Genomic DNA, 26,558 nt, shown 5'->3' with positions numbered 1-26,558 from the left:
ACTATCCCCACTCACACTGGCACTGGAAGTGCTGGCAGCAACCATCCTGGTCATCCACCTTCACAGGTGGGTAGCCGTTGGCACAAGATGGTGCTTTCACTTCTGGGCACTGGCGTGGGCTCAGGGAGACGACATTGTTGCCCTCACAGGTGGCTTGGGAGCAATTAGGCATGTGCCAGATGTCCCCTTTCTGCAGAAACAAAGCCAGCTGTGGGTCTGAGTCCTGGGCCATGGGATCCCCCTTCAGTTCTCAGGGGTATACCATCACCTCTGCCACCTTTCCCCTCATTGAGGGGGAATTTTAACCTCCAGCCTCAACACCCAACTATCAATGCAACACTGATGAACCAGACATACCAGACATGCAAAGCCATAAAAAGACCCAGCCCAAAGCTCACCCTGTGTCAACGGTGGCTGCTGTTCTTCCTGAGAACTTACGTTGAGTTATAATTGCAAATTCACCAAGGTCTCCATAGTGGCCATCAGTCTCCAGGAAGGATAGCAGATAGACTTACCATTCTTGGAGGGACCACATTGCACCGCTCCCGATGAATGACGGGTGTAGTGGTAGATGTAGATGTGAATAGAGCTGGTGTAGGGGACGGCGTGGTGGAGGGGCAGTCCTGACTAACACTTCTAACCACCTGGCAGTCCTGGCTACACATGGCATAGTAACAGTGGCCATCAAGATCTGTCTTGTTGTAGATGATGGATCCTGCAAGATCAAGAGGTATGTAGAGGTTGGGGAGGCTCTGGAGAAGACTGCTCCCCAGATAGTGGGTTGCCAACCTCAAGACTTCCCAGTCAATTAAAAAGAAGGATAAGACTAGAAATGTTGAAAGGCCATTGCGGCACCATCTGCCAAACCCAAAGACATTAATGGAAGACAATAAAGGTAAGGAGTACCTCGGGAAACTGCATAAAGATGTCTCACTTACCAATAGGATACAAATGGCCTGCCACGCTGCAGGAACAAGGGGTGGTAGAGTGGACTCTAGGGCTGGTCAATGAGGACGGGGACACAGATGAGGGTGACACAACTGGAAATGAGGGCTTGTGGGATGATGTCACAGTGGGAGTCGCAGAGGTCCCAGGGCAGCCTTCAGGAATGCGGCAGCACAGCACTCGCACCTCATAGTTGAGGCACATCCCAGAGATGTCCTTCTGGTCCCGGTTCCTGCACACCAGGCCCACAGTGGGGTCACACTGCACCACCTGACCCAGATCCTCCACCCTCATCTCAGGGTGGTTCTCAGCCCTGCATTCCAGCTGTGTGATCTCCTCTGGCCGGTGGCAGATCCTCTCTCCCCTCCTCAGGATGTTGCTGTAGGTTTCCAGGTCCCCTCCATGTGGACCAGGCACTGGGAAGTCAGTGTCGAACCACTTGGTCCAGTTGCACTGTGGCTGGCAGTGGGTGGTCCCTGGGAAAGAAGTCACCACAGAAGGAGACCCAGGGCCTGTGGTGCTGGCAGGAGCAGAGGTGGCTCTGGTTCCAGGAACAGAGATGGTACTGATTTTTCCCATGAATGTGGTGCTGGCTGTCTGCACAGAGGTGGTGCTGGTGCTCCTGGTGAACGTGGTGCTGGCTGTGTGCCCAGATGTGGTGCTGGATTTTCCTATAGGTATTGTTCTGGTTTGGGGTTTGGAGGTGGTGCTGACTGGCTGCCCAGATGTTGGTCTGGGTTTAGGCATGGATGTGGTGCTGGCTGTCTGCACAGAGGGGGACATGGTGCTGGCTGCATGTCCAGATGTAGTGATGGATTTTCCGATAGGTGTTGTTCTGGTTTGGGGTATGGAAGTAGTGCTGGATTGCTGCCCAGAGGTTGGTTTGGATTCAGGAATAGATGTGGTGCTGGCTGTCTGCACAGAGGTGGTGCTGGTGTCCCTGGTGGACATGGTGCTGGCTGGCTGCTCAGATGTGGTACTGGATTTTTCTGCAGAGGTTGAGCTGGTCTGGGTTTTGAGGGTGGTCCTCAATTTTCCTCTAGAGGGTGAGCTTGTTTGGGGTATGTAGGTGGTGCTGGCTGTCTGCCCAGATGTGGTGCGGGTGCTCCTGGTGAACATGGTGCTGGCTGGCTGCCCAGATGTGGTGCTGGATTTTCCTATAGGTGTTGTTCTGGTTTGGGGTTTGGAGGTGGTGCTAACTGGCTGCCCAGAAGTTGGTCTGTGTTTAGGCATGGATGTGGTGCTGGCTGTCTGCACAGAGATGGTGCTGGTGCCCCTGGTGGACACTGTGCTGCCTGTCTGAACAGAGGCTGAGCTGGTTTGGGGTGTGGAGGTGGTACTGGTTGTCTGCACAATGGTTGTCCTGGTTCGGGGCGTGGATGTACTGATTGCTGCATGCACAGAAGTGGTGACAGGAGCTGAGCTGGTGACAGTCTCACCTGAGGTGCTGGAAAGAGTGGCAGGTGAGGTCCCAGGGCAGCCTTCAGGAATGCGGCAGCACAGCACTCGCACCTCATAGTTGAGGCACATCCCAGAGATGTCCTTCTGGTCCCGGTTCCTGCACACCAGGCCCACAGTGGGATCACACTGGACCACCTGACCCAGATCCTCCACCCTCATCTCAGGGTGGTTCTCAGCCCTGCATTCCAGCTGTGTGATCTCCTCTGGCCGGTGGCAGATCCTCTCTCCCCTCCTCAGGATGTTGCTGTAGGTTTCCAGGTCCCCTCCATGTGGACCAGGCACTGGGAAGTCAGTGTCGAACCACTTGGTCCAGTTGCACTGTGGCTGGCAGTGGGTGGTCCCTGGGAAAGAAGTCACCACAGAAGGAGACCCAGGGCCTGTGGTGCTGGCAGGAGCAGAGGTGGCTCTGGTTCCAGGAACAGAGAAGGTACTGGTTTTTCCTATGAATGTTGTGCTGGCTGTCTGCACAGAGGTAGTGCTGGTGCTCCTGGTGAACATGGTGCTGGCTGGATGTCCAGATGTGGTGCTGGATTTTCCTATAGGTGTTGCTCTGGTTTGGGACAAGGAGGTGGTGCTGGATGGCTGGCCAGAGGTTGGTTTGGATTCAGGAATGGATGTGGTGCTGGCTGTCTGCGCAGAGGTGGTTCTAGTGTCCCTGGTGAACATGGTGCTGGCTGCCTGTCCAGATGTGGTGATGGATTTTCCTATAGGTGTTGTTCTAGTTTGGGGTGTGGAGGTAGTGCTGGATTGATGCCAAGAGGTTGGTTTAGATTCAGGAATGGATGTGGTGCTGGCTGTCTGCACAGAGGTTGAGCTTGTGTCCCTGGTCGACATGGTGCTGGCTGGATGTCCAGAGGTGGTGCTGGTGTCCCTGGTGGACATGGTGCTAGCTGGCTGCTCAGATGTGGTACTGGATTTTTCTATAGAGGTTGAGCTGGTCTGGGTTTTGAGGGTGGTCCTCAATTTTTCTCTAGAGGGTGAGCTTGTTTGGGGTATGTAGGTGGTGCTGTCTGTCTGTCCAGATGTGGTGCTGGCTGTCTGCCCAAATGTGGTGCTGGATTTTCCTATAGGTGTTGTTCTGGTTTGGGGTTTGGAGGTGGTGCTAACTGGCTGCCCAGAGGTTGGTCTGTGTTTAGGCATGGATGTGGTGCTGGCTGTCTGCACAGAGATGGTGCTGGTGCCCCTGGTAGACACTGTGCTGGCTGTCTGCACAAAGATGGTGCTGGTGCCCCTGGTGGACACTGTGCTGCCTGTCTGAACAGAGGCTGAGCTGGTTTGGGGTGTGGAGGTGGTACTGGTTGTCTGCACAATGGTTGTCCTGGTTCGGGGCATGGTCGTACTGATGGCTGCATGCACAGAAGTGGTGACAGGAGCTGAGCTGGTGACAGTCTCACCTGAGGTGCTGGAAAGAGTGGCAGGTGAGGTCCCAGGGCAGCCTTCAGGAATGCGGCAGCACAGCACTCGCACCTCATAGTTGAGGCACATCCCAGAGAAGTCCTTCTGGTCCCGGTTCCTGCACACTAGGCCCACAGTGGGGTCACACTGGACCACCTGACCCAGATCCTCCACCCTCATCTCAGGGTGGTTCTCAGCCCTGCATTCCAGCTGTGTGATCTCCTCTGGCCGGTGGCAGATCCTCTCTCCCCTCCTCAGGATGTTGCTGTAGGTTTCCAGGTCCCCTCCATGTGGACCAGGCACCGGGAAGTCAGTGTCGAACCACTTGGTCCAGTTGCACTGTGGCTGGCAGTGGGTAGTCCCTGGGAAAGAAGTCACCACAGAAGGAGACCCAGGGCCTGTGGTGCTGGTAGGAACAGAGGTGGCTCTGGTTCCAGGAACAGAGATGGTACTGGTTTTTCCTATGAATGTCGTGCTGGCTATAGGCTCAGAGGTGGTGCTGGTGCTCCTGGTGAACATGGTGCTGGCTGGATGTCCAGATGTGGTGCTGGATTTTCCAATAGGTGTTGTTCTAGTTTGGGACGTAGAGGTAGTGCTAGATGGCTGCCCAGATGTGGTGCTGGATTTTCCTATAGGTGTTGTTCTGGTTTGGGGCATGGATGTGGTGCTGACTGGCTGCCCAGAGGTTGGTTTGGATTCAGGCATGGATGTTGTGCTGGCTGTCTGCACAGAGGTGGTTCTGGTGTCCCTGGTGGACATGGTGCTGGCTGGCTGTCCAGATGTGGTGATGGATTTTCCTATAGGTGTTGTTCTGGTTTGGGGTGTGGAGGTAGTGCTGGATTGCTGCCCAGAGGTTGGTTTAGATTCAGGAATGGATGTGGTGCTGGCTGTCTGCACAGAGGTTGAGCTTGTGTCCCTGGTGAACATGGTGCTGGCTGGATGTCCAGAGGTGGTGCTGGTGTCCCTGGTGGACATGGTGCTGGCTGGCTGCTCAGATGTGGTGCTGGATTTTTCTATAGAGGTTGAGCTGGTCCGGGTTTTGAGGGTGGTCCTCAATTTTCCTCTAGAGGGTGAGCTTGTTTGGGGTATGTAGGTGGTGCTGGCTGGCTGTCCAGATGTGGTGCTGGTGCCCCTGGTGGACACTGTGCTGGCTGTCTGCACAGAGGTTGAGCTTGTGTCCCTGGTGGACATGGTGCTGGCTGGATGTCCAGAGGTGGTTCTGGTATCCCTGGTGGACACTGTGCTGCCTGTCTGCACAGAGATGGTGCTGGTCCCCCTGGTGGACACTGTGCTGGCTGTCTGAACAGAGGCTGAGCTGGTTTGGGATGTGGAGGTGGTGCTGGTTGTCTGCACAATGGTTGTCCTGGTTGGGGGCGTGGATGTACTGATTGCTGCATGCACAGAAGTGGTGACAGGAGCTGAGCTGGGGACAGTCTCACCTGAGGTGCTGGAAAGAGTGGCAGGTGAGGTCCCAGGGCAGCCTTCAGGAATGCGGCAGCACAGCACTCGCACCTCATAGTTGAGGCACATCCCAGAGATGTCCTTCTGGTCCCGGTTCCTGCACACCAGGCCCACAGTGGGGTCACACTGGACCACCTGACCCAGATCCTCCACCCTCATCTCAGGGTGGTTCTCAGCCCTGCATTCCAGCTGTGTGATCTCCTCTGGCCAGTGGCAGATCCTCTCTCCCCTCCTCAGGATGTTGCTGTAGGTTTCCAGGTCCCCTCCATGTGGACCAGGCACTGGAAAGTCAGTGTCGAACCATTTGGTCCAGTTGCACTGTGGCTGGCAGTGGGTGGTCCCTGGTTGGGTGATTGTGTGTGGACTGTCTGTGGCCCAGGTCTCTGTGTGTATTGTTGCTGAGTGAGTACTGGTGCCCTTGGTGGAAGAGGAATGCAAGCTTGTGGTCCAGTTGGTCTTTGTTTTTGTGCTTATTTCTCGTGAGGTCGGAAGTGTGGTAGCCGAAGCTGTAGAGCACAGGTCCACCACCTTACAGCATTCTATCCGGATCTCATAGTTATAACAAATGGGTGGCAGCTGGTTTTTGTTCAAACAGATCAACCCTTCCTCTCGGTTACAGATTACATCCTGACCCAGCTCCTCCAGTGGAGTGTTGGGAAAGAACTGAGCCCTACACTCCACATTTCGAGGCTTCTCACAGAACTTGTAGCCTTTGGATCTCAGGTTTTTGAAAGTGTCAAAATCACCACTGTTTCTGTCAGGCCTAGGGTAGCTGCCATCTATCCAATCAGTCCAACTGCAAAGCTCCTGTGTGCATTCATGGGTAGTCTCGAAAGAGGCTGTGGTGGCCCCTGTGCTTGGGATGGACACAGACGATGTGGCTGAGGTTGGCTGTGGCATTGGGCTAGCAGTGGACAGATTTACTTTAATGGCGGTAGAACTAACTGGGCCAAGGGTAGTTGGACTTGGAGCTGATGAAAAGGGACGTGAGGAAGAGGGGAAAGGACCTGGAGCATGGGTAGAGCGACCTGAGATAACTGTGCTCTCTGTGTGGGCAGTTGAGGTGACAGGGATTAAGGAGGTCGTGGTCCCCATTGTAGCTGTCCTGGAGGTTATCAAATGGGTGGTCTGGGTAGGACCACTGGAGGTTGGACAGCTGATGGGGGTACAGCACTGAATTCTGATCTGGTAGTTGTCACAGAGCCTTGACACCTGATCCCGGTTGTGACAGGTCAACCCTACAGTTGTACTGCACTCCACCTGCTGCCCCAGCACATGAAGCGGCACCTCAGGGGTGTCCTCAGCACGGCACTCCACTGCCCTTGGTGCTTGGCAGATCTGGTAGCCATGGGCACGGAGGTTCTCCAGAGTCTCAAAGTCACCACTGTCAATGCCACGTCCAGGATGGCTGACATCCATCCAGGGAGACCAGTGGCACTCCTGGCAGCCTGGTGTGGTTGAGGTGGAGGCCATAGTAGATGCAGTCGAGGCAGTGGCAGGGGTCTTCACTGACGACATGCTGCTGGTTGTCAACACAGCCCTGCTTGGGGACCCTGTGTATACTACACTCAGGGTAGGGCTGGGATGTGTGCTGGAGGGTGGCATTGAGGTCATGACTGTGGACAAAGGTAACAGGAGTGGACATTAGGGCCTTGGTGCTGTCTGTCTGGTCCCTGGTCACACCCTCCCTCCTCATACATCAGCTGCCTTGGGTCTCACCACCATGGTCATACTAACTTTGAAAACTGAATATCAGAGCCACATCACTTAGCCTGTCTTCTCAGAACCTACCTCTTGGTGGACAGAAGTAGAGTATATTGGGCCCACAAACAGACAAATTAATCTCCTCTAAAGGCCATGCCCTGAGCAGAATCTATATACCTATACCTCTCAAAACTAGCTTGGGGTGGGGGAACTCTGACAAACCCCAAACAGGGATATATAGTGATCCATGTAATCTAAGGCAAACAGGCAGCTATGAATTCTGGGAAAATCTTATGTTCATCCAAATACTGGCCTGGGGCCACTTGTGCTTAGGGCCTGTAAGCTAAGGCACACACTCCCTTGAGATCGGGTCCAGTAGCTACAGAAAGTGGTGCCATAGACACCAGGCCTTCCAGAGTGGGTCAGGGAGATTGATCCCTTCCTGCTGTGAGATAAAAGCAGGGTACCCATGGTCCAGATACCCAACTCCTGGGCCCTTTCTTGAGCCTCGGGGCCTGACACCAATACCCAGAGCTAGTCATTACCTAACATTCTGCAAGAGAAGCGGTACCAGTCAGCAGGAAGAGAGACACCCCAACTAAGCCTAACGTTTTCTGCCACCAGTCACGTCTGCCTTACCAACTGGTGTGGAGAAGGAGAAAGTAGTCGGGGGTGTGGGGGTGGTGGAGCTGCAATCTTCAATGGTCCTTTCGATGGTGCCGTTGGCCCTGCAGTGTGCAGAGATACAGCCTCCCGTGCCATCTGTCGTGTGGTAGATGATTTCCCCAGGATGGAAGTGTTGCCCATTGTAGGTACAGACACAGGCTGTGGGAAATAGACGTTTAGCCAGTCAGGGGGGGTGCTAAGACAATGACTTCCCCCGCCCTGTCTCCAGATCAGAGAAAGCTGCAGGTGCTCACCACCAGCATCATGGGCACAGCTCACACCGTTCTCCGTGCAGATGCTGTCAAGAGAAGGAAGAAGTGGGACTGAGTGTGTGGGAATGGGAACTGCCTGCACCCAGTGTGCTTAGCGTTGGTGATGAAACAGCTCCATTACAGCCCAAGCTGCACGCTGCGGTCCCCACCTGGTCCTAACCTTCAGCCTTTCAGGATCTGCTCCACTAAGGTCACACTCTCTCCAACATCTCCCCTCCCCACCTCATCAATAACCAATGGAGACAGGTGGACTTTGATGGACATCGTCCCCTCGTCCCTGGGAGGATATCTTGGCTGAGGACACCATCCCATCCACACACAGCTGGATTTTAGGTCAAGGAAGTCCTCCCTTTCACATGAGCCTTAGGCCAAAGGCATCCTTCCTCTCAGCTGAGTCTCGGGCTGAGGTTTGTCCTCTCCTCATCTGAACCCCAGGCCAAGGGCACCCTCCCGCCAAGCTCAGCCACAAGCCAAGGGTGCTGTCCTTCCTCTCAATGGAGCCTAAGAAGAGTGTTGTCCCTCCTAGCTGAAGTTCAGGCCACTGGGGTTCTGGCAGGTGTGTATGCAAGGGACCCCCTAGGGCTGGAGCTGTCCCTTGTTCCCCTCGGCTCCACCTTGGGCTGAGGGTGCTTCTAGACCCCAGATTGATGTTGTGCTTAGATTCACCATGGTGTTCCAGGTTCTACATCACTCTGGCTGAATGACTTACCAGGAATAGCAGTTCTTGTCTGAAGGCACTGTCGCACCTGGTCGGTACAACTTTCCGTTGACGCGGCAGGGACGAGGTGGTAGAGGCGAAGGGGTGACTGTACAGTTGCGTACACACTGCATCATGCCCTCATCAAAGATGGGGGCTGTTGGTGGGCACTTGGGATAGCAGCCTGTGGACCAAGAGACCTGTGTTCCAGAGAGTCTCCCCCTGCCCCCCACCACCCCGAGCCCTCTCACACCAGAGCCCTGGTCAGTCCCCAATGCCTAGCCTCATCCACACTAGTGTTTGAGGTTGAAGCTATACAGACTCCTGATGGAATCAGGAAGAATTCGTCCCAACCAAGTATCCCATAAGAAGACCCCAGGGCTTGGATTCCAGGATAGACCCCAGTCAAGATCCTAGGAACCCAACAGACCCTGCCCCTCTAAGTTCAGCCTTCAGCCTACCTTCAAGGCCGGGAAGATCATGTAGGCAGTGTCCATTAGGGTTCTGGCAGGTGCGCATGCAGGGAGCCCCACATGGCTGGTAGTGCCACTCACACTGACCCTCTGGGTTGTAGTAGTCACAGAATAGCGCTGGAAAGCAGGGAGATTTGCTGACACCTAGGGTCTTCTAAACCATTTCCCCACCCCACCCTAAGAGAAAGTGGCTCAGATAAGGGTTTCGGGCTGATCAGGGTGCCAGAGAGGCGAGCATCAAATGGGACTCTCCAGCTACAGCAGCTGCCCCCAGCCACAGGCCTCCCTGGAGGCTTCACATAGACTGTGCCTAAGAAGGCGGACTGATGCCTCCAGTGTAGAACATTTTCTGAGGCCAGGCTTCCTCCTACAGATGCTCACCCTCATTTCTGTTTTCCTTAGGAAACTATCGGCCCTTCAATGCTTCCTGATGGACATGCAGAGGGGAGGCTATCACCCACCCATCCCCAGTTCCACCCTTCAGCAACATAGACAAAGCCCCACTCACGGCAGATGTCTGGTGTCCTCCAAGACACACACACTCCCACTTCATGGCAGGCCTGGGCATAGGCAGCCACGGCAGTGCAGAAACACTCGCAGTCACCCCCTGAGTCACAGGCACACGCGTCACTCACACAGGCTTCATAGTACTTGGCGGGCTCCACCTGAAAGAGACCAAGGCTTCAGGCTCTGGGGACTCCTGTCCCCCTCCACTCTTAGTGCATACACTGGTCTAATAATTTGGGCTAGTTTCTACTGGTGTTCATAGTGACAAATGTATGACCATGAACGTCCCACCAGTATATCATGGTGTCCATAGGCTGGCTCTGATCATGGAGCTGCCTGAAGCTTCCTCAGCCCATGTTCAGAATTAACAGCCTCCAAACCATAGCCCATTCTGGAGTACACATGTGAGTTCCTGACCCCGAGACACCCACGCCCTTGGCTGATGGTTTCTCTATCCTAAAGTTCAGAGACCACACAGTCCCAATGTCGTACATGGGCATGGCAGGCAGTGAAGGTCTCACTGTTGATGATGCTGCATTGCTTTTGGGCCCAGGACTTGCGATAAGGGTTGGCAGTGCAGGGGTCCTTGGACACCACGGCATCTGGGCAGGATGGCGAGAACTTCCAGCTGTTTCCAAACTCCAGCATGTCGCTGACCACAGACTGGCTGCGCGTGGTGAAGTCATTGATGGCATTGTCGTCAAAATTCCCACACAGGCCACAGACCCTGCCCTATAGAAGCACAGAGATTAGAGATACGAACCTGAGCCCCCTTCCTGAACCCTGATATCTGCTCTGCTCTATTACCATGCAACTTCCTGAAGGATGCACCCAGGAAGAACAGCAAGTGTGAGTTTAGAAGGCCCTTTGTTGTCCAGTGGTGGTGCAAGGCACTTGTGCCCATCTGTGTCTGTCCCCAGGCACAACCTCTGCCCATGACATCCCAGGAGGTCTGTGAGTTCCCCAGCCGGGCAGCCCACGAAACCTCATTCTCCATTCTTCCCATAAGGCTGTTTTGTCTCTCTTCCCTCCACTCCTACCCCTGGGCCAGTTCTCAGTCCTTTTGCAGGATGAGCATGGAGCCATGACATTCAGCTTAGAGTCTGCCTTGAATAGCAGTCCAAAATAGCAGCTCACTGCAGTGAGCTGGACAGTGGCCCCACACTTGTCATTTTCTAACCCTGGGGCTTGTGAATGGGGCCTTCTTAGAAATAGAATCTTTAAAGGTATAGTCAAGTGAGATGAGGTCTCACTAAGGCAAGAGTGAGTCCTGTCTCCTGTCTAGTCCTGTCTCCTTACTAAAGAGAAGAATACAGACAGAGCTACACAGTCAACCAGGTGACAACAGAGATAGAGACCAGGATGATGAAGCCACAATCCGGGGATACCTGGAGCCCCAGAGACTAAAGAGGCCAGAAAGACCCTCCTAAGCCTCCAGAGAGGTTACAGCCCTGCTAACACATCATCTGGGCTCCCAGGGTCCAGATACAAAAGAGAACTGGCCACCCAGTTTGTGTTAGAAAACTCCAAGACACACACAGCAAGGGACCTCCTCACTGCTCTTCTAAAGGTCCTTCCCATCCATCCCCTCCCCATCTCAACAAATTATTATATTAATTTACTCTATGTGTGTATATGAGGGGTGCACATGCCACAGAGCTCTTGTGAAAGTCCAAGGACAACTTGTGGTAGTCAGCTCTGCTACCATGTGGGCCCTGGGGACTGAACCTCAAGTCTGAGGTCATAAGGCTTGTCAACAACTGAGCCATCTCCCTGGCTCCTCTTTCTCTGTCTCTCTTTGTCTCTGTGTGTGTGTCTTGGTCTCTTCACTTTTCCTGTCCATCTCTGACTATCTCTGTCTCTCTGTATCTCTGTCTCTGTCTGTCTCTCTGTCTCTGTCTGTCTCTCTATCTGTCTGTCTCTCTTTCTTCTCTGTCTCTCTGTCTCTCTCTGTCTCTCTCTCTGTCTCTCTGTCTCTGTCTGTCTCTGTCTCTGTCTCTGTCTCTCTCTCTCTCTCTCTCTCTCTCTCTCTCACTCACTCACTCACTCTCGCTCTGTGTGTGTTTCTGTCTCTCTCTGTTCATGCCCCCAGCCCCTGAGAGGGGTAGTAACAGCAATGCTTCCCTGTCTCAATCTCACCTTGAACTCAGGGCTGAGTCTGAGAAAGATGCTGGTCTTCCTGTCCCACAGAAGCACCAGGCCAACGTCAGTTTCCACCACCAGATAGATGCCCATCTGGTGGACATAGTAGGGGGGCTCCTGCCCCACGCCCTTCTGGACCACCTCCACCTTGCCGTCACTCAGCTTCAGTTCATAGTTCTGTGCGACAAAGCATCCTCAGGGCCTAGCCAGGACCACACCCCCGCCTGTGTGCTCCTGCACCACTGTGGAGCCCCCGGGCTGTTCTTCCAGCTCCATTCCACTCACCCCCAGGAAGATCTTGATGTCCTTGGAGCAGGTGGTCCCTGTGGTACCACAGGGGATGTTCTCAGTAACAACACGAAAGGCATCCTGGGAGCTGCCATTCCCACCACAGTGGTCCTAGAGGAACAGAAGGCCGTTAGGGGACAGGGAAGGGATGTGAGTACCTGGGGCTGTGGGTGGCCACAGGTGAGGCTGGCAGCCAGGCACACCTGCAGCAGTGTGTACTCGCAGTTCCCACTGAAGCTGTAGCGCTGCCCATCGAAAGTGAGGTAGTGGCCATCCCCATACACAGCACAGGTGGCCAGGCAGGGCTTGTCGGTACACCGCCACATCCTGTTCTCACAGGTGCTGCATAGAAGAAGGTGGAGGTCAGCTGAGGACTCCCGCAGGAATGAGAACCTTCCCAGAGGCTCTGTGGGAACCCCTTATAAGAAACGGAAACACAGAGCCCAGATGCCTTGATAGTCTGGGGTGTGCACGTCCATCAGAGGCCATGCTGGAGCTTAGTCCATGCCTAATAAGGACCTCTGTGCCTAGTGACAGCTTGGATACCCACCTCCCCTGCCCTCACATACCAGTTGTTGCAGCCCACTCGGATGGTCTCCCCAGGCCTGTAAGTAGCCTCGTTGTGCACGCAAGGACAGTCCTCAGCAACAACACAGCCTCCATTACCATCTGCCACCAACCCATGTGGGCACACACAGCCAGGCACACATTCGGAGCTGTACTGTAGGACATATGGACAAGGTAAGTGAGACTGGATGTAGATGGATGTCTGGGGCTGGCATGGCTACTTGGTCTGCAGGACTCCAGGTGGCATGGGAGCAGGAAGCCCAGCAGCAGGTAAGCAGGGATGCTCTGGGAACACAGCCCAGCCAGGCTGCCCTGAAGGCCCTCAGCATTGGAGAGCCCTGCTGCTCTGCACCAAGAGCCGCCATGAAGAAGCCTGATGGTCTCCACAGACACCATAGCAGGACAGGTCAAGGAAGTAAGGGGGTCATCAAGAAGGTCCTAGGGAGGGTTCTTCAGGAGTGGTCACTTACACAAGTCATGTCCAAGGTGTGACAGCTCTTCTGACAGCCAGCTCCAGTGTCCCCAGGTGTGGCATTGCGGCAGTCAAAATAGATCATGGGTGCATCACACACTGGAGAAGGAAGGGGGCCAGTGAGGTGATGCCATCCACCCCTGCCAAGCCTTCTCAGAGAGAGGCCAGTGCTGTAACATCCTCAGCCTTCTGTTTCCAGACAGCCAAGCATGTGGCTGCCCTGTGGCGGGGGCAGGGTACACATCTGTGTTATGCGTGCTGGAGTGTATGTGAGTTTGTGTGTGTGTGTGTGTGTGTGTGTGTGTGTGTGTGTGTGTGTATGTGTGTGTGTTGAGAGTGCACTGAGTGCTTTCACGATTATGTGTGTCCACACCCTCATCTCCCCTGTTCCAAAGCCCAAGGCACAGACTACACCAGACACAATGAAACTGATCATTAACTCCAGCTCTGTTCACTTGGGATGGGCATCAACCCCGACATGTCTTTGGAAGTATTCTTCCAGAGTTGACGGACTCCCTCACAGGCTCACCTGGAGTCGGAGCAGGACCTCCGATGCAGGTCAAGGTTCCTTGGGTGCAGGTGCTGTGAAGAGAGGGCTGTTAGCACATCACCCACTCTGGGCCCCGTGAGTCCCTGCCATGTCCTCCTTGTCTGCATAACTACAGGGTGCATGGGAGCAGGGTGACCAGGGGTCCTCTGCGAAGACAGTCTGCCAGACCTAAGGGTCTTACCAGATGGCCCCACTGTCATGGACTGACTCGCCATTGGGAACCGTGGATCCCCTGTGGTAGCAGGGACAGCTGGTGGCCTGCACACATTTGCCTGAGTCATCCAAGAAGGTGCCTGCAGGGCAGGTGCAGCCATCTACAGGGATGAAGTTGACGTGGCAGGTGACATCTTCCTCATTCAGAGAACGACAGGTGGGCTGGCAGGTGCTGATGTGGTAGTGGTAGGTCATCGACTTGGGGCAGGTCATTGTAGGCTTTGCTGTGGGGGAGCAGAAGGAGGGGGGACACTGAGGACACTGGTGGACACACAGCCCGGCAATCAACAACAGAGGACCTAGCAGTTCAAGGCCTTTCCAGCTCCCCCAGACACTGTCTCCTGACTAGGGCTCTTAGTTGCAATGGCATGGGTCTCCCTTAGTTTCAGAGACTGGTGTGGTGATAGGACCCTTGGAGCATCCAATCAGCTGCTAGACAATAGGTGGGGCCCTGATCTGTAGAGAAAGAGAGCCCAGCTGCCCACAGAACACTCACTGCAGACGCCGTCCCTCCAGCCACTGAGCAGCACGCCTTTGGCGGCACAGGCACGCACGTAGGAGGACAGGGCCGCGCACATGCAGTCCTCGCTCTTCTCACAGTTGCACGTGTCAAACATGCAGTTCTGGGGGTGGGGACATCAGAGCATCAGGGACCCAGCCTCACGTCGGGGAGCCTGGCATCTGACTGAGTGCCCCTGCCATCCCAACATATTCCCACCTTCCTTGCCTTCCTCAGGACACTTCCCCATCCCCCATCCCTCTGTAGTTCATTTGAATGTTGATGTCTCACATGTAGCCAACCTTCCCTCTAGGACATGGATTCTGGAAAGACTTTGTCCCTTTATCTCTGTGGCCCACCAGATCCAGCCCTGCAACACTGTGTCTTTATCACTCTCGTATTACTCATATTTCTCAAAAGCTTCATGTTTAGCCCTGTTTCTAGTGTAGACCAGAGGCATGATGATCTAAACTCAATGAACAAACATTAAGTGAATAAGTGAAGGAATATGGATATCAGGAATGGAACCAGAGATGCAGACTGGGAGAATATTCCTGCCACCTGCTCCACCTGCTATCTGTCAGTTGCCTCCCTCCAGTGTCCTCTGATCCTTCCAAGAGGGGGCACACAATGCAGTGTCGGAGTCCTAGCTAGCCAAAGAGTGGGCATTACCGAGAAGTAGGTGCTGGGGTTCACGGTGGTGTGGCACTGGGAAAATGGGCCACTGGCATCCGTCAGCTGAGAACACCAGTGCTGAGCATACTTCTCTGTGGATAGAAGAGGCCCATCAGCTGCTTATTCACCCAGGCCCCCGAGCTCCCCCACTTGGGGTTTGTAACACCTTGCATCTCTGTGCAAACAGATATCATGGGCACTTAGCCATACTGCACACGGATGTCATTGCAGGATACATGAGGCATGGGAGAGCTACAGTCATTGTTGCTCTTCTTTCCTATGTCCCCAGAGTCCTCACCCCCAGCACTGTGAGTGGCCATCACCAGTCAAGACTTCTGGACCAAAATACAGAGGGAAAAGGGGCAGTACCAGCTGATACTGAACCCCTCTTCCTCAACCCTGCTTGGGGGGGATGGACAATGTCACTACTACGTTAGAGTCTGCGTCCTTTCTTTTACCCTGAAGCAGGGTCCCTAATATCCAACACCCTGTGTACACAGTGCAGCAGATGAAGTCCTTAACCATCTGTGACTCTGCCCTGGAGATCCCTCATGTCCTCCCTGTCAGGTGGCACGCATGGATGCTGGTCACCACTCTTCCCTGGAGTACCCACACTTGTTTCACTTGTAATACTACATGGTATAAACTTCAGCAATATATTTTTCTAAAATACTGCTTGCCTTCAAGAAGACCGAACTTTTGCCAGATGTTGTAGCCAAGTTAATAAATAATAAGCCTTGTGGCCATTTAAGACAGTGTACTCAATCTGCTGTCCTACTGTGTTCTTGGCCTGTTCGAGTTTAACCTGACTTTAAGAGAACAGTATAACTGACCTTAATATGCCTTGGATTTCCTCTGTAATTAGCTTTACAACCTAAGCTAAATGTATAGTTTTAATCTTGAATTGTGTACTTCTCCATGCCCCTTACCCAGAATAATAGAAGTGTGTTATGATCATCATTTGCTGAAAGCAGCCAACAGGTAGGAAGCAGCATTAAGAAAAACAAATATCCCATAAATGTTGGCAGCAACATGCAGATACAGACTGATAAAGCCTGTGTGCAGTTTTGAGTGCTATCCTGGGTCAGCTGGAATCAGTAAAATAACTTTTTCCTTTGTAAAACTCTACTGAAAATTTCTATGAAAAAGAATTCCTCACTCATTCCCCATACCATATTTTCCATGCTGTTCAGTAAACATGGGGCAAAACCCTTTGTTATAGACAGGCAGCAAGGACAGGTCAAATACAATAGACAGGCCACTGACTACAAACTACAGACAGATGGAAAACACTACCAGAGGAATGCAGGATTCCAATTCGGGCTCACTTTCAGTCAAACTATTCCAAGAGGAAGCTTCCTTCTTTCATCCCTCAATATGACATCAATGCCTTTTGGTACCCTCCCTGGGGTGTCTTCAGTGTGTGACTGACACAATGCACTATACACTAGTCTTCCTATTCACCACTTCAGGGCAGACAGCTGGACCCCAGGCCAGGTCAGAGTTTGCTGAGAAAACGCTTCTTGGAAAGTAACCAGCTCAGCAATGGAAGCAGGTAAACCAACCCCGACGCATTCAACAGGACACAGACCAACAGCTAGGCTCACCGTTCTCCACGCTGAGCGAGCAGGGGTCCTCAAAGTTATTCCTGACGTTAGGACAAGCCGCCTGCGTCTTGAAGGTATTGAAGAAGGCAGCTGCTGTGCCCTCCACAACCCCACTCATGGTCTGGAAGTCATCGGCCTGGATACTGTTGAAATTCCCACAGAGCCCTGGGGACAGGAGGGCAGGGTGAGGCCCCCTGTGGGCTCTAGAATGGAATGGGCTGAGGCCCAGAGTCAGCGCCCCTTACCGCAGGTTAGACCCCTGAGCTCAGGTGCCAGCCGCACAAACACTTGCATGATGGGCACCAGCTGGATCTCCAGCTGCAGACCCAGGTTGGTCTGGGCAATGATGAAGAAGGTTGAAGGCCGGAAGAGGGTAACATTGGCTGTGGGCAGAAGATGAGGGTTTCAGGGTGGGGACGCCCCATGGGATGGAAATACACAGTTTAGATTCACAAGCAGCCCTCACCTGTAGACACCGGCAACTGGGTATAAATCTGGTTCACAAAGACCTCGCCAGTGGCTTTCACCATGACCACCTAGAAGAAATTCCAGAGTCAACTGGGGCCAGTATGGCACTGAGGCAGTGTCTCCTCAACTGTCCCCTGGTAACCCACACAGGCTGTGAAGTATGCTTGCTAGGTCTGGGAGACCCTGGGCTGCAAAGCTGTAGTCCCCATGTGGTCAACTTATGTCCTAAGATCTGTCCACATACTTTCCCTGATTTTCTAAACTTTCTAAAGGATCATAGTCTAAGTAATATTAAAAACAGAAATTAATGTATACAGAATAATGTCAATTGAGTTGTACTGGATAGAGATGCTTGAATCCTCTTTCCAACTGGTACAATCACAAGAGCCCCAGAGCCAAACTCCTGCAATCTTCTGAAGAGTCCCCAGAAGGAGCCCCAAATAGTGGATGCACTCACTGTTCAGCATGTAGACATACTCTTTCCACCGCCTCCCAGAAACCCCCCTGCCCAAGCTCTCCTCAGCTCCCCTGTGGACTCACCGTCTTGCCCCCACCCAGGCTCAGTGTCACACTCTTCAGACAAGTCTCGCTGTCCGTCAGTCCGCACTTTCGAAGCTCAGCCAGCACACTGAAGATGTTGCTGTCACAGGGCTGCAGGGAGAGACGCCGGTCCTCGCACTCTGCCCAAACCCCTGTCCACCCCATCTTCCCTCTCCTCCAGTCCCTGCTGCCTCCCCTTGTGGGAAATTCCTGGTCCACCATTGTCAAAGACTCTAAGAAGCAACCGTTGGATTTTAGGAGGAAGGCTCCCCATTCCCTAACAAGGGGGCTTAATACACCTACTGAGTGCAATAATTCTAAAAGGGAAGTTGAGAGGGAGATGTAGCGGGGGAGACTGAGGGGAGTTGGGAGGGGGAGAGGAGGTAGATGATCAAAATACATTGTATACATATATGAAATTTTCAAAAAGTAAAAGTTGTTTCGTTTTGTTTTTAAGATCAGTGGTTTCCCAAGTGGGGAGGGAGATGCTCAGGTGGAGTCTAGAGTGGCCAGCATGGTGAACTGCTGGGTGACACTAGCTAGTAATGCAGAGTACACACAGGACATTTCACACCAGTCAAATCCTGGGGCATGCTCGCGAGTGACCCTATTGGACGCTGCCGTGGATGGTAATGGCTGGCTGGTTTCCACTATCAGTCATCACCAATATGTTACACTAAAGCAAACTGTCGGTACAGGGAGACTGCTGGGCATGGTGAGGCTTGGGAACTCGCTGGACTTTCTAGTTAATTTATTGGTGGACATAAAACTCATCCAAAAATAAAATAAGACAGGGACTGGAAAGATGGGTCGATGATGAAGTGTGTACTGTTCTTGCAAAGGGCCCAAATTCAGTGCCCAGCACCCATAGCAGGTTGCTCCCAGCCACCTGTATGTAACTCCAGCCCTAGGGAACCTGGTGCCTCTTCTGGCCTCCATGGGTACTGTGCATAGATACCCACAGAGAGACACATGCATACACATGAATAAAAATATATAAATAAAATAATACGTCTCTTTAAAAGGACAAGGTTAGAAAGGCCAAAGCAGTGAGCAGGGGTCATTCAGCACCAGAGGCTCAGTCAACAGCTGAATGACTCCATGGAGCCCTGAGCCAACTGGCAGAAGTAGTTCCTCACAGTTTCACCGCGAAGTCCCCAAGGTCTCCCTGGTGCAGTAGTGACGGAGGCCTAGGCTGGTGATACCTGGGGAGGCCCACCCACCCCCCAAACCAAAGGCCCAGGACAGCAAAGGCCTCACCTTGCTCAGCACGTAGCTGCAGTCCCCATGCACTGTGTATTGCCTTTCGTCAAATGTGGAGAAGTGGGCACCCCCCAGCACTGAGCAGGTGCCAGGGCAGGGGACCTCCTGGCAGTTCCACTGACCTCCAGAGCACGTGCTATGAGTGGAAAGAAGGATTTATTGTGTACTGGTCCCAGAAACAACAGTCCTGATATTTTTGCCACCTAGACTGAAGGCTCCTGCCCATGGGGCATTGGCCACAACAGCCTGGGACCTCACCAGTCCACACACCCTGAGGAAGTAACCCTGGCGTATGTCAGGCTCTTGGGTGGGAAGCCCAAGACCTACCATTTGGTGCAGTCAGTAGAGTAATTGGTACCGGGTGCATATGTGGTCCCATTGTAGAGGCAGGCACACTGGGACACAGGGACACAGCCAGTATGGTTGATGTCGTCAAGCACCGTCCCTGAAGAAAGCAAATCCGTGTGGCAAGTGTCATCTAGAAACCTCAGTAAATCTCAGCAACACAGAGACGCCTCGGGCCAGGGTCAGAGGGATCTTTCACCGAGGCTGAACAATGGTAGCACGATCACCCATGCAACTGTGTGCTTTGGAAGTCCTGTGTTTGGATTGGTGGGGAAGAGACTCCATCTTACCCTCAGGACAGAAGCAGCCGGCAACACAGTGGTCCTCACAGACCTGGGAGCGCTGGAAGTTGGAGCAAGTGTCCACACAGGGTGAGCCACATTCCTGGTGTTGCATGTTGAGGGGGCATGTTGGAGCTGCAGGGAGACCAGAAAGACAGATCGTATCAGGCCAGTTCCTACTTACCTGTTGGATGATGCTATGATGGTGGGGAAGGGGGATGAGGGCACTCACAGCAGAGGTCGGGACCCCGCCAGTCCTGGGGCTGTCCTCCAGCATGGGCACACTGCCGGGAGTACTCAGCCAGGGTATGGCAGACACAGCTGGACAGGTCAGGGCTCTCACAGAGACAGAGGTCCTGCCGGCAAGCCTCCAGGTAGCTGCTGGTGTCCACCAGGGCCGAGCAGTCCGAGAACAGATGACCTTTCAGGATCTCCTCACAGATGCCCTGGACAAGGGCAAGACCCATGCTGAGTTCAGACCCCTGGCTTCCCAGAAGCACCTGGGTCATCCCAGAGCCCAAAGCCCTCCTCCCCACCCTGCCCGCCCATTCCTCTCAAGGCTCACAAATCTGGTGGAGCAGTTCTTCTGGGGCACAGGGAGGGGGTCCTGGCACTGTTCTGTGGGGCCATCCATCTTCTGGAGGTTTCCAAACTCAAGAGGTGTCAATCTAACATCTGCAGGAAGTCCAGAGCAGCTCTGTCTACAGGTCCCAGGCCCCCAGCCCATCATCCCAACAGCCAAGTCCAAAGGGCTCCCCACTGAGAAAGTCCATGTGGTCCTGTGATCCCTGCCTGCCTTCCCCCGCCTCGCTGCCTGGGATGCTGATATCTGGAACCTATGAGAGGAGCCCAGAAAGAGCTTGGAGTTCCTAGGGCAACAGGAAGAGTGGGTAGAGGCCTTGACAGATGCATAGCCATCAGACGCAGCCCAGAGGACTGTAGAGTGCACCTGACACCCCATCAGCCCTCAGACTCTGGCTGACTCTGCCCACAGCCTGGCCTGACAGGGGCAGCCATATGCACAGTCAGGGTCTGTTACCCACACCTATATGGGACTTTGGGGGACTGACAGAGGAGGGCTGATGCAGCCACATTTGTGATGTCACTGCTTGGAGGTAAAGAAATGTGACCCTCCCAAGGTGAAGAAAGCAGGGATGATTCCGTGTGAGGGTTTGTGTCCTCAGAATAGGGGTACCAAGAACCAGAGGCTTCCCCACCTGCACCCGTGGGGTGTGTCAGTGTCAAGAGTGTACATGCACCTGAGTGTCGGTATGTGCAGATATGTCTGTGTGCACTGTAATGAGCTGTAATTGTGGAGAGGGAAGCCTCTGTGTGTATGTGTGCCCATGGGAACTGCGGGCATGGGTGTGTGTGTGTGTGTGTGTGTGTGTGTGTGTGTGTGTGTGTGTGTCAGATACAGAGACAGACAGATAGACAGACAGACAGAGAGCATTTGTTTGTATACACATAGAGATACATGGTTTGGGACACTGGGAAACTAAACCTCCTGGGGCCCTGGGGCATCGCCTGGGACTTACTGTGAGAGAGGAACTCGCTGGACTCTGGGCTGCCATTGAAGTCTCCACAGAGACCACAAGTCTTGTTGAAATACTTGGTGTCCAACTCCAGCTGAAATTGGAGGAAACATCAGACACCTGACCCCACTGTAGACAATCAGGATGTGAAGTATAGACTCCCAAAAAAGGGGGTGAGGGCTCCCAGAGGAGACACAATCCGAAAGACTTTCCCCCTAAGTCAGATGAAGTCATGACTCAGAGCAGGGCTGAAGCAAACACCCCACGTACACAGGACCTACATCTGGGGGTGAAGACCCCGAGGCTCTGTTGATGCCCGGATGCCCACCTTCCCCAGCTGTGTGGCCTATGCCCCCTCTCCTAACCCACCGCCTGGTCTCACTAGGAGATTCCACCCATTGCCCCCATTTAACCAGAAGGCTCTGCCCACCCACACCCATTCTGCACCACCAAGAGACTCGACTCCCTCTCACCAGGAGACTGTCATCATCGTTCCACATGAAGACCAGGCCCAGCCGGGCCACCACCTTCAGGTAGCCACTGCTGAGCTCAATGAGGACCCCAGACTGGCTGAAGGGCAGCTGAACCCTGTAGAAGAGAGTAGGAATAAGGTACGGGATGGGGGCAGAGGGGGGGATCAGGGAAACAAGAGAGACCCCAGGTGAGAAGACCCCTGCAGCCATGTGTGTGACAGAGATGTGGGACCTGGAATGTCAGTATTAAGGAGGCGCTGAAGGGGCAGCATGGGGTGAGGGAGTGTCTGCTCAGGTTCTCTCCAGAGAGTGGAGTCTTGCTAACAACCCCAGAGTCTTCCCACAGCCCTGACATTCTAATTTCCCCTCACCACACAGCACCTCCATCACCCACCCAATACTGCCCCGCACTCACGGGTGGTTGTTGACTAATACGGAGCTCTTGGTCAGATCAACAACCAGGCCATCAAGCTTCATAGTGACCCTGCTCAGAGTGGTGGCGTTAGACTCCCGGCCACGGCGTAGCTGGATGTTGAAGTCCTCATAGGCAGCCCCACAGTGTGCAGAGAACACATAGTTGCAGAGGCCAGGGAAGCGGAAGACCTGGCCATCAAAGGTCTTGTAGTGGAAGTCGCCCCAGGTGCTGCACACCCGCCCGGTGTGTGCTGGGTTGAGAGCTGTGGACCAAAGCAATGGCAGGCTTTAGGGGCACTGTTCTGGTCCCTGATAGGCCCTCCATGCTCTGCCTTCCACACTGGGTATCTGTTTTCCATGTGCCACTGGGAATCAGACAGGCCGCTGCCTGCAGTGAGCATCTAAGGTCTCATCTGATTTAGGAAGTCCTGGGATCAGCTCACAGCAGTTTTAATGCCCCCCCCAACCTTTCCTATGCTATTGTCAGCCAGGAATCAGGGACCCCTTTCTAGACTAGCTCTTTAGGTCTGAGGGTGAGTACCCCAGCTAAGCAGGGCCACTTTCCCAGAGAGGCTTTGGGGTTCACTCACCTCGTACCACAGGGATGGTCCTCAGAGGTGGGATGATGGTCACCCCATGGAGTGGGGCAGCTGTGGAGACAGGGGCTTGGATCATGGGATGTACACAGCCTTGAGTGAGGTTGTGGAGTCACTGTGGCCCAGAGAAGAGGGCCCTGGGTCAGCAGAAGCAGACTCCTAGGTCTCCAGTCCAGCTTGGGTCCTACTGTCTATTGAGGTCCAGGTAGGGCATGGCCCAGCCTGAAGCCTACATACAGCATTCTCTTTTCTCACTGTCCCCTGGAGAGCCCTGGAGCCATCAGCCTTTAATGGTCACAGAGCCCAGAAACTTCTGTTTGCACCCGGGAGCGGGGGTGGCTTGTGACTTGATCCTCGCAAATGTCTGAATCTAGATCAGCAGCTCAACCTCCTTTTTAACCAGTTTGGGAAAATGCAAACTGCTATGCGCTGGCCAGTGCCCCACAAGACCCCTTGCTTGGGCGCATATGGCCAATCCCCCAGCTCCTAGGTCAAGTCTCAGACGGTGAATGTGATGCTGATATAGGTAAATCAAACCAAGAGAGATGGAGGTAGGCTCTACATGGGTGAAACATGGGCCCATGCCACAGGGGACATTGCCCACCCAGGCAGCTTGATAGACTCTCTGCATCTGCCTGAGAGCCTGAGCATAGATGCCTGTGATGTCTCCACGGGCTGGATCAGTCAGGGACAGGAGGTAGCTGACCACAGCCATGTATACCAGGTATACCTCAGCTCCAAGTTCTCACTCAGTGTGCTAGCTGAGGAGCCATTAAGGCAAGAAGTCCTGGGGGACCCTAAGTCACGTGAAGGTAGAGTTGGGGGCAGTATATGGCAGGCAGAGTGGGGACAAAAGGCTAGGACTCACCATCATGCCCTTGAAGCAGAGAGAAGTCAGAGTGATGTTCATGGTCGGATTTCAGAGTATCTTGCCGGGCCTGGCCTACGGAAGAAGAGATGGGCCTGAGCTGAGAACAGCACAGGTGCCTCAGGTCGCCTGGGCTGCTGGCCACCCGTGTGCAGATGGAGGGAGGGACATAATACATCACTGACTAATGGCCTGATGCACAGAGTCGCCATGATGGCGGGTGAATGGCCCACCCCCATACCTACACAAGAGGGTTTGAGCCAAGTTGTGACTGGCCTTCACCCTGAATCTAGTTTCCTGGTGCCTGCATCTGTTATTAGGCCAGGCTAGGAGAAACCACATCCCCAGAATACCCTCCTGTGCTACAACACCTACACCCCATGGTTTCTTGTGGGGTTATGACAGTCCAGAGAGGGTTGTGAGCTGGTAAAATTGGCACAATGGGGCACATGAGAGGGCTGAGAGCCTGCCATGACCAGTTTTGGGGGTTCTGAGACACAGCTTTCTGCTCCCCCACACGCTGGATGCCAAACCTCAATATCCCTTGCACATAGAATTACCTCCCTGCCTCTTAAGTCAGAGACCATTTGAAGTTGCCAGGCTGGGCTGCATGGCAGGACCCTCTCACAGACACTTTTAGCTTGCCAGGACCCAGACAGAGAAAACTCTGAACTTCACTCCTCACCTGAGTCCAGAGCATGGGGGGCAATGAAAATGTCTCCCCAACTGGCCTGGGAAAGCTGGACACTTTGAATCTTACCTGTGTGTTGACCGCAAGCCAGGGCCAGGGCTAGGACCCAGAATGGGACCAACTTCCTCCGGCCGACACCCATGCTGTGGAGCGTGGGGAAATGTCCCCACTGGCAGCCTCTGAGGAGGGACTCAAGTCACCAGCTGCCTTTTGTAGTCTGAGAGCTGGCTCCAGCTCCAGCGGCTTCACCTGAGTGGGTGGGGCAGGCCTATCGTTCCCCTCACCCAGGTAAACAGTGGGCACTCAGTCACTTTAGGCTGGTCAACGGCAGCAGTCAGAGGTGGGTGTGTCTGCAGGTGGAGCCTGGTTTCCCTGAGGCTCCCCAGGACCTACTTGTGTAGTCCTCCCCAAGCAGCCCCCAAGTCCTCCCCAAGCAGCCCCCAAGTCCTCCCCAAGCAGCCCCCAAGTCCTCCCCAAGCAGCCCCCCCCAGACTTTCTTCTAACCAAGCCACCTCCTAACCCATGAGTTTCTGGTACCTCAATAGACACACCTTCCAGGCTGACCAAATGCTGCCTTTGACACTTCCCCGGGGCTTGTCCTGGACAGTCATCCCCTCTTTCCTTGAAGAGGAGCTCTGTGGATAGCAACCGCCAAGCAAGCAACAGAAATACTAACCCCCAGGGCAATCCTCAGCTTCACACTCCCAAACGCATGGGTTATACTTCACGTTCCCAGACCCGAGTGGGCAGTTGCAGCAGAGGCCCCAGAGGAATTATGGATGAATGAGTGAATCAATGAGCAAATAAGTCAATGAACGAGTAAATGAGTGAGTGAATGAGTGGATTCATGTGAATAAGTGAATGAGTGAATCAATCAATGAGCAAAAGTAAATGAATGAATGAATGAATGAATGAATGAATGAATGAATGAATGAATGAATAAAAAAGTGAGTAGATAATTGAGTGAATGAATGGATGGATAACTCAATCAATCAATGAGTAAGTATGGATGAATGGATGAATGAATGAATAGACATAATGAAGAGAGTAAACGAATAAGTGAAGAATGGATGACTAGATGAGTGAATGCATGGATGGGTGAGTTGAAGAATAAATGAATGAGTGGACACACAGGAAAAGATGTGGGTGGTAACGGGATGGATATATGAGTTAGGCAGGCTGGGACTTAGATACATGACACCCCCCTGCCCCAAACACCAACTGTTGCAGATCTGGAATTGGCCTTAGCACTGAACACTGAGCCTGGAGAGGGCTGAGTGAGGAGTAGCCTTGCTGGGGGGCAGGCTAAGTGGACGAGGCTAGCCATGGCTGGATGTGTGGTTGTGTGATTTGGAACCAGTTCCACTGAGGAGGCCATAAGGAGCTGCAGGTGGTAACCAGTCCCAGACTCGGGGGCATACATGACCATGGCTATGCCTTCCTCACACCCTTAGCAAGGCAGGAGGCTCCCTGGCCAACAGGGTCTATGGCCCTAGCACAAGGAAACAGGCCCAGATCACATCTTGACCCCTCAGCCCTCTGAGTTATCAGCCTGACTTTGGTGGATATCACACCTTGTGTCTGAGGCCAGGTTCATTCACAGTAAGCTGTTCCCTTGACCAGCTCACAGGCCAGACCATCAATAGGCCATGGCACACAGGATTCCAAGGCTTGCTCTGGTGACCAGGCCCATGTGACTGCCTAGTCCTGTCTTGACCATGTGGATGCTGAGCTTCCTTCCAGTTCTGGGCACTTCAACCACTGGACATCAGCTACCAGACTTGTTGGCTGTTCCCATACAAATCCAACCTGCCTGGACCCTTGGCAGGGCCCGATACTCTTCCTGAGGCTTGACCATCTCAGCACCAAGGATTCACAAATCCACCCTGTAGCGCTCCAGTGGCTTCCGGCCCCCACCTTCAGCTCACTCTGACACCTACGGGCTCCAGTCAGTCTGGCTGCTCTCTTGACCCTTCTTCCACCCTGGGATAGAGCCTGTTCAGCTTCTGATCCAGGACAGGTATGGGAGCAATGGCTGGACCTAGAAGCCAGGGTGACAAGACCTGACTTTCAGGATGCATCACGGGTGGGAACTGTGCTCAGCTGCTGGAGCCCCACTGTCCTAAAGGACATACAGTAAGGACCCTGTGCACATGGAGGCAAAGGGGGCATGGGACTAGGGCAGTGGTCCAGAAGCCTTCCTTTGCTTGGCCCCTGAGGCCACTCAGCTCTAGGGCTGGGCCTGGGCTGGGCTGGAGCCCTCCCTTCAGGAACTGATAAGTGAATGGCTCACTGCAGTGCATCAAGGAAGGGCTGGGATTATACCCCAGCTGTTGCCACGGAGTCAGGGAAATGTTAGGGACCAGAACAGGACAGAGGCCATGGCCATATTCCAGAGCATCACTGTCACACTGTTGTCTGACTGTCCCCACCTCTGGCCCCCCAGTGTGCGACAGGAAGCCAGCATCTGATAGCCCCTTGATTCTGGCA

At 53.7% G+C, this 26,558-nt stretch overlaps 1 protein-coding gene across 1 annotated transcript in view; it reads right to left on the bottom strand.

Annotated features, from left to right (window-relative positions):
- Positions 1-24,210, bottom strand: part of Muc5ac (mucin 5AC, oligomeric mucus/gel-forming) — a 31,383-nt gene extending 7,173 nt beyond the window's left edge. The window contains exons 1-33 of the mRNA XM_076555264.1: positions 24,138-24,210; positions 23,378-23,452; positions 22,504-22,563; positions 21,915-22,176; positions 21,500-21,614; positions 21,030-21,120; positions 20,057-20,166; positions 19,724-19,937; positions 19,501-19,626; positions 19,193-19,310; positions 18,863-19,001; positions 17,603-17,713; positions 17,061-17,130; positions 16,840-16,977; positions 16,595-16,759; positions 14,985-15,079; positions 14,310-14,436; positions 13,782-14,037; positions 13,580-13,632; positions 13,049-13,149; positions 12,581-12,732; positions 12,215-12,353; positions 12,009-12,122; positions 11,721-11,900; positions 10,074-10,313; positions 9,583-9,739; positions 9,063-9,191; positions 8,614-8,785; positions 7,887-7,930; positions 7,606-7,791; positions 939-6,878; positions 516-715; positions 16-190 (exon numbers count right to left, since the gene is read on the bottom strand). Coding sequence (XP_076411379.1) covers positions 16-190; positions 516-715; positions 939-6,878; positions 7,606-7,791; positions 7,887-7,930; positions 8,614-8,785; positions 9,063-9,191; positions 9,583-9,739; positions 10,074-10,313; positions 11,721-11,900; positions 12,009-12,122; positions 12,215-12,353; positions 12,581-12,732; positions 13,049-13,149; positions 13,580-13,632; positions 13,782-14,037; positions 14,310-14,436; positions 14,985-15,079; positions 16,595-16,759; positions 16,840-16,977; positions 17,061-17,130; positions 17,603-17,713; positions 18,863-19,001; positions 19,193-19,310; positions 19,501-19,626; positions 19,724-19,937; positions 20,057-20,166; positions 21,030-21,120; positions 21,500-21,614; positions 21,915-22,176; positions 22,504-22,563; positions 23,378-23,452; positions 24,138-24,210 — 10,327 coding nt within the window. The remainder of the gene's footprint in view (positions 1-15; positions 191-515; positions 716-938; positions 6,879-7,605; positions 7,792-7,886; positions 7,931-8,613; positions 8,786-9,062; positions 9,192-9,582; positions 9,740-10,073; positions 10,314-11,720; positions 11,901-12,008; positions 12,123-12,214; positions 12,354-12,580; positions 12,733-13,048; positions 13,150-13,579; positions 13,633-13,781; positions 14,038-14,309; positions 14,437-14,984; positions 15,080-16,594; positions 16,760-16,839; positions 16,978-17,060; positions 17,131-17,602; positions 17,714-18,862; positions 19,002-19,192; positions 19,311-19,500; positions 19,627-19,723; positions 19,938-20,056; positions 20,167-21,029; positions 21,121-21,499; positions 21,615-21,914; positions 22,177-22,503; positions 22,564-23,377; positions 23,453-24,137) is intronic.
- Between the last annotated feature and the right edge of the window lie 2,348 nt (positions 24,211-26,558).

Source organism: Peromyscus maniculatus, chromosome 1 (assembly GCF_049852395.1).
Source record: "Peromyscus maniculatus bairdii isolate BWxNUB_F1_BW_parent chromosome 1, HU_Pman_BW_mat_3.1, whole genome shotgun sequence".
Classification (NCBI taxonomy): domain Eukaryota; kingdom Metazoa; phylum Chordata; class Mammalia; order Rodentia; family Cricetidae; genus Peromyscus; species Peromyscus maniculatus.
Note: the sequence above shows the minus strand (reverse complement) of the source record. Positions and strands in the feature narration are given on the sequence as shown.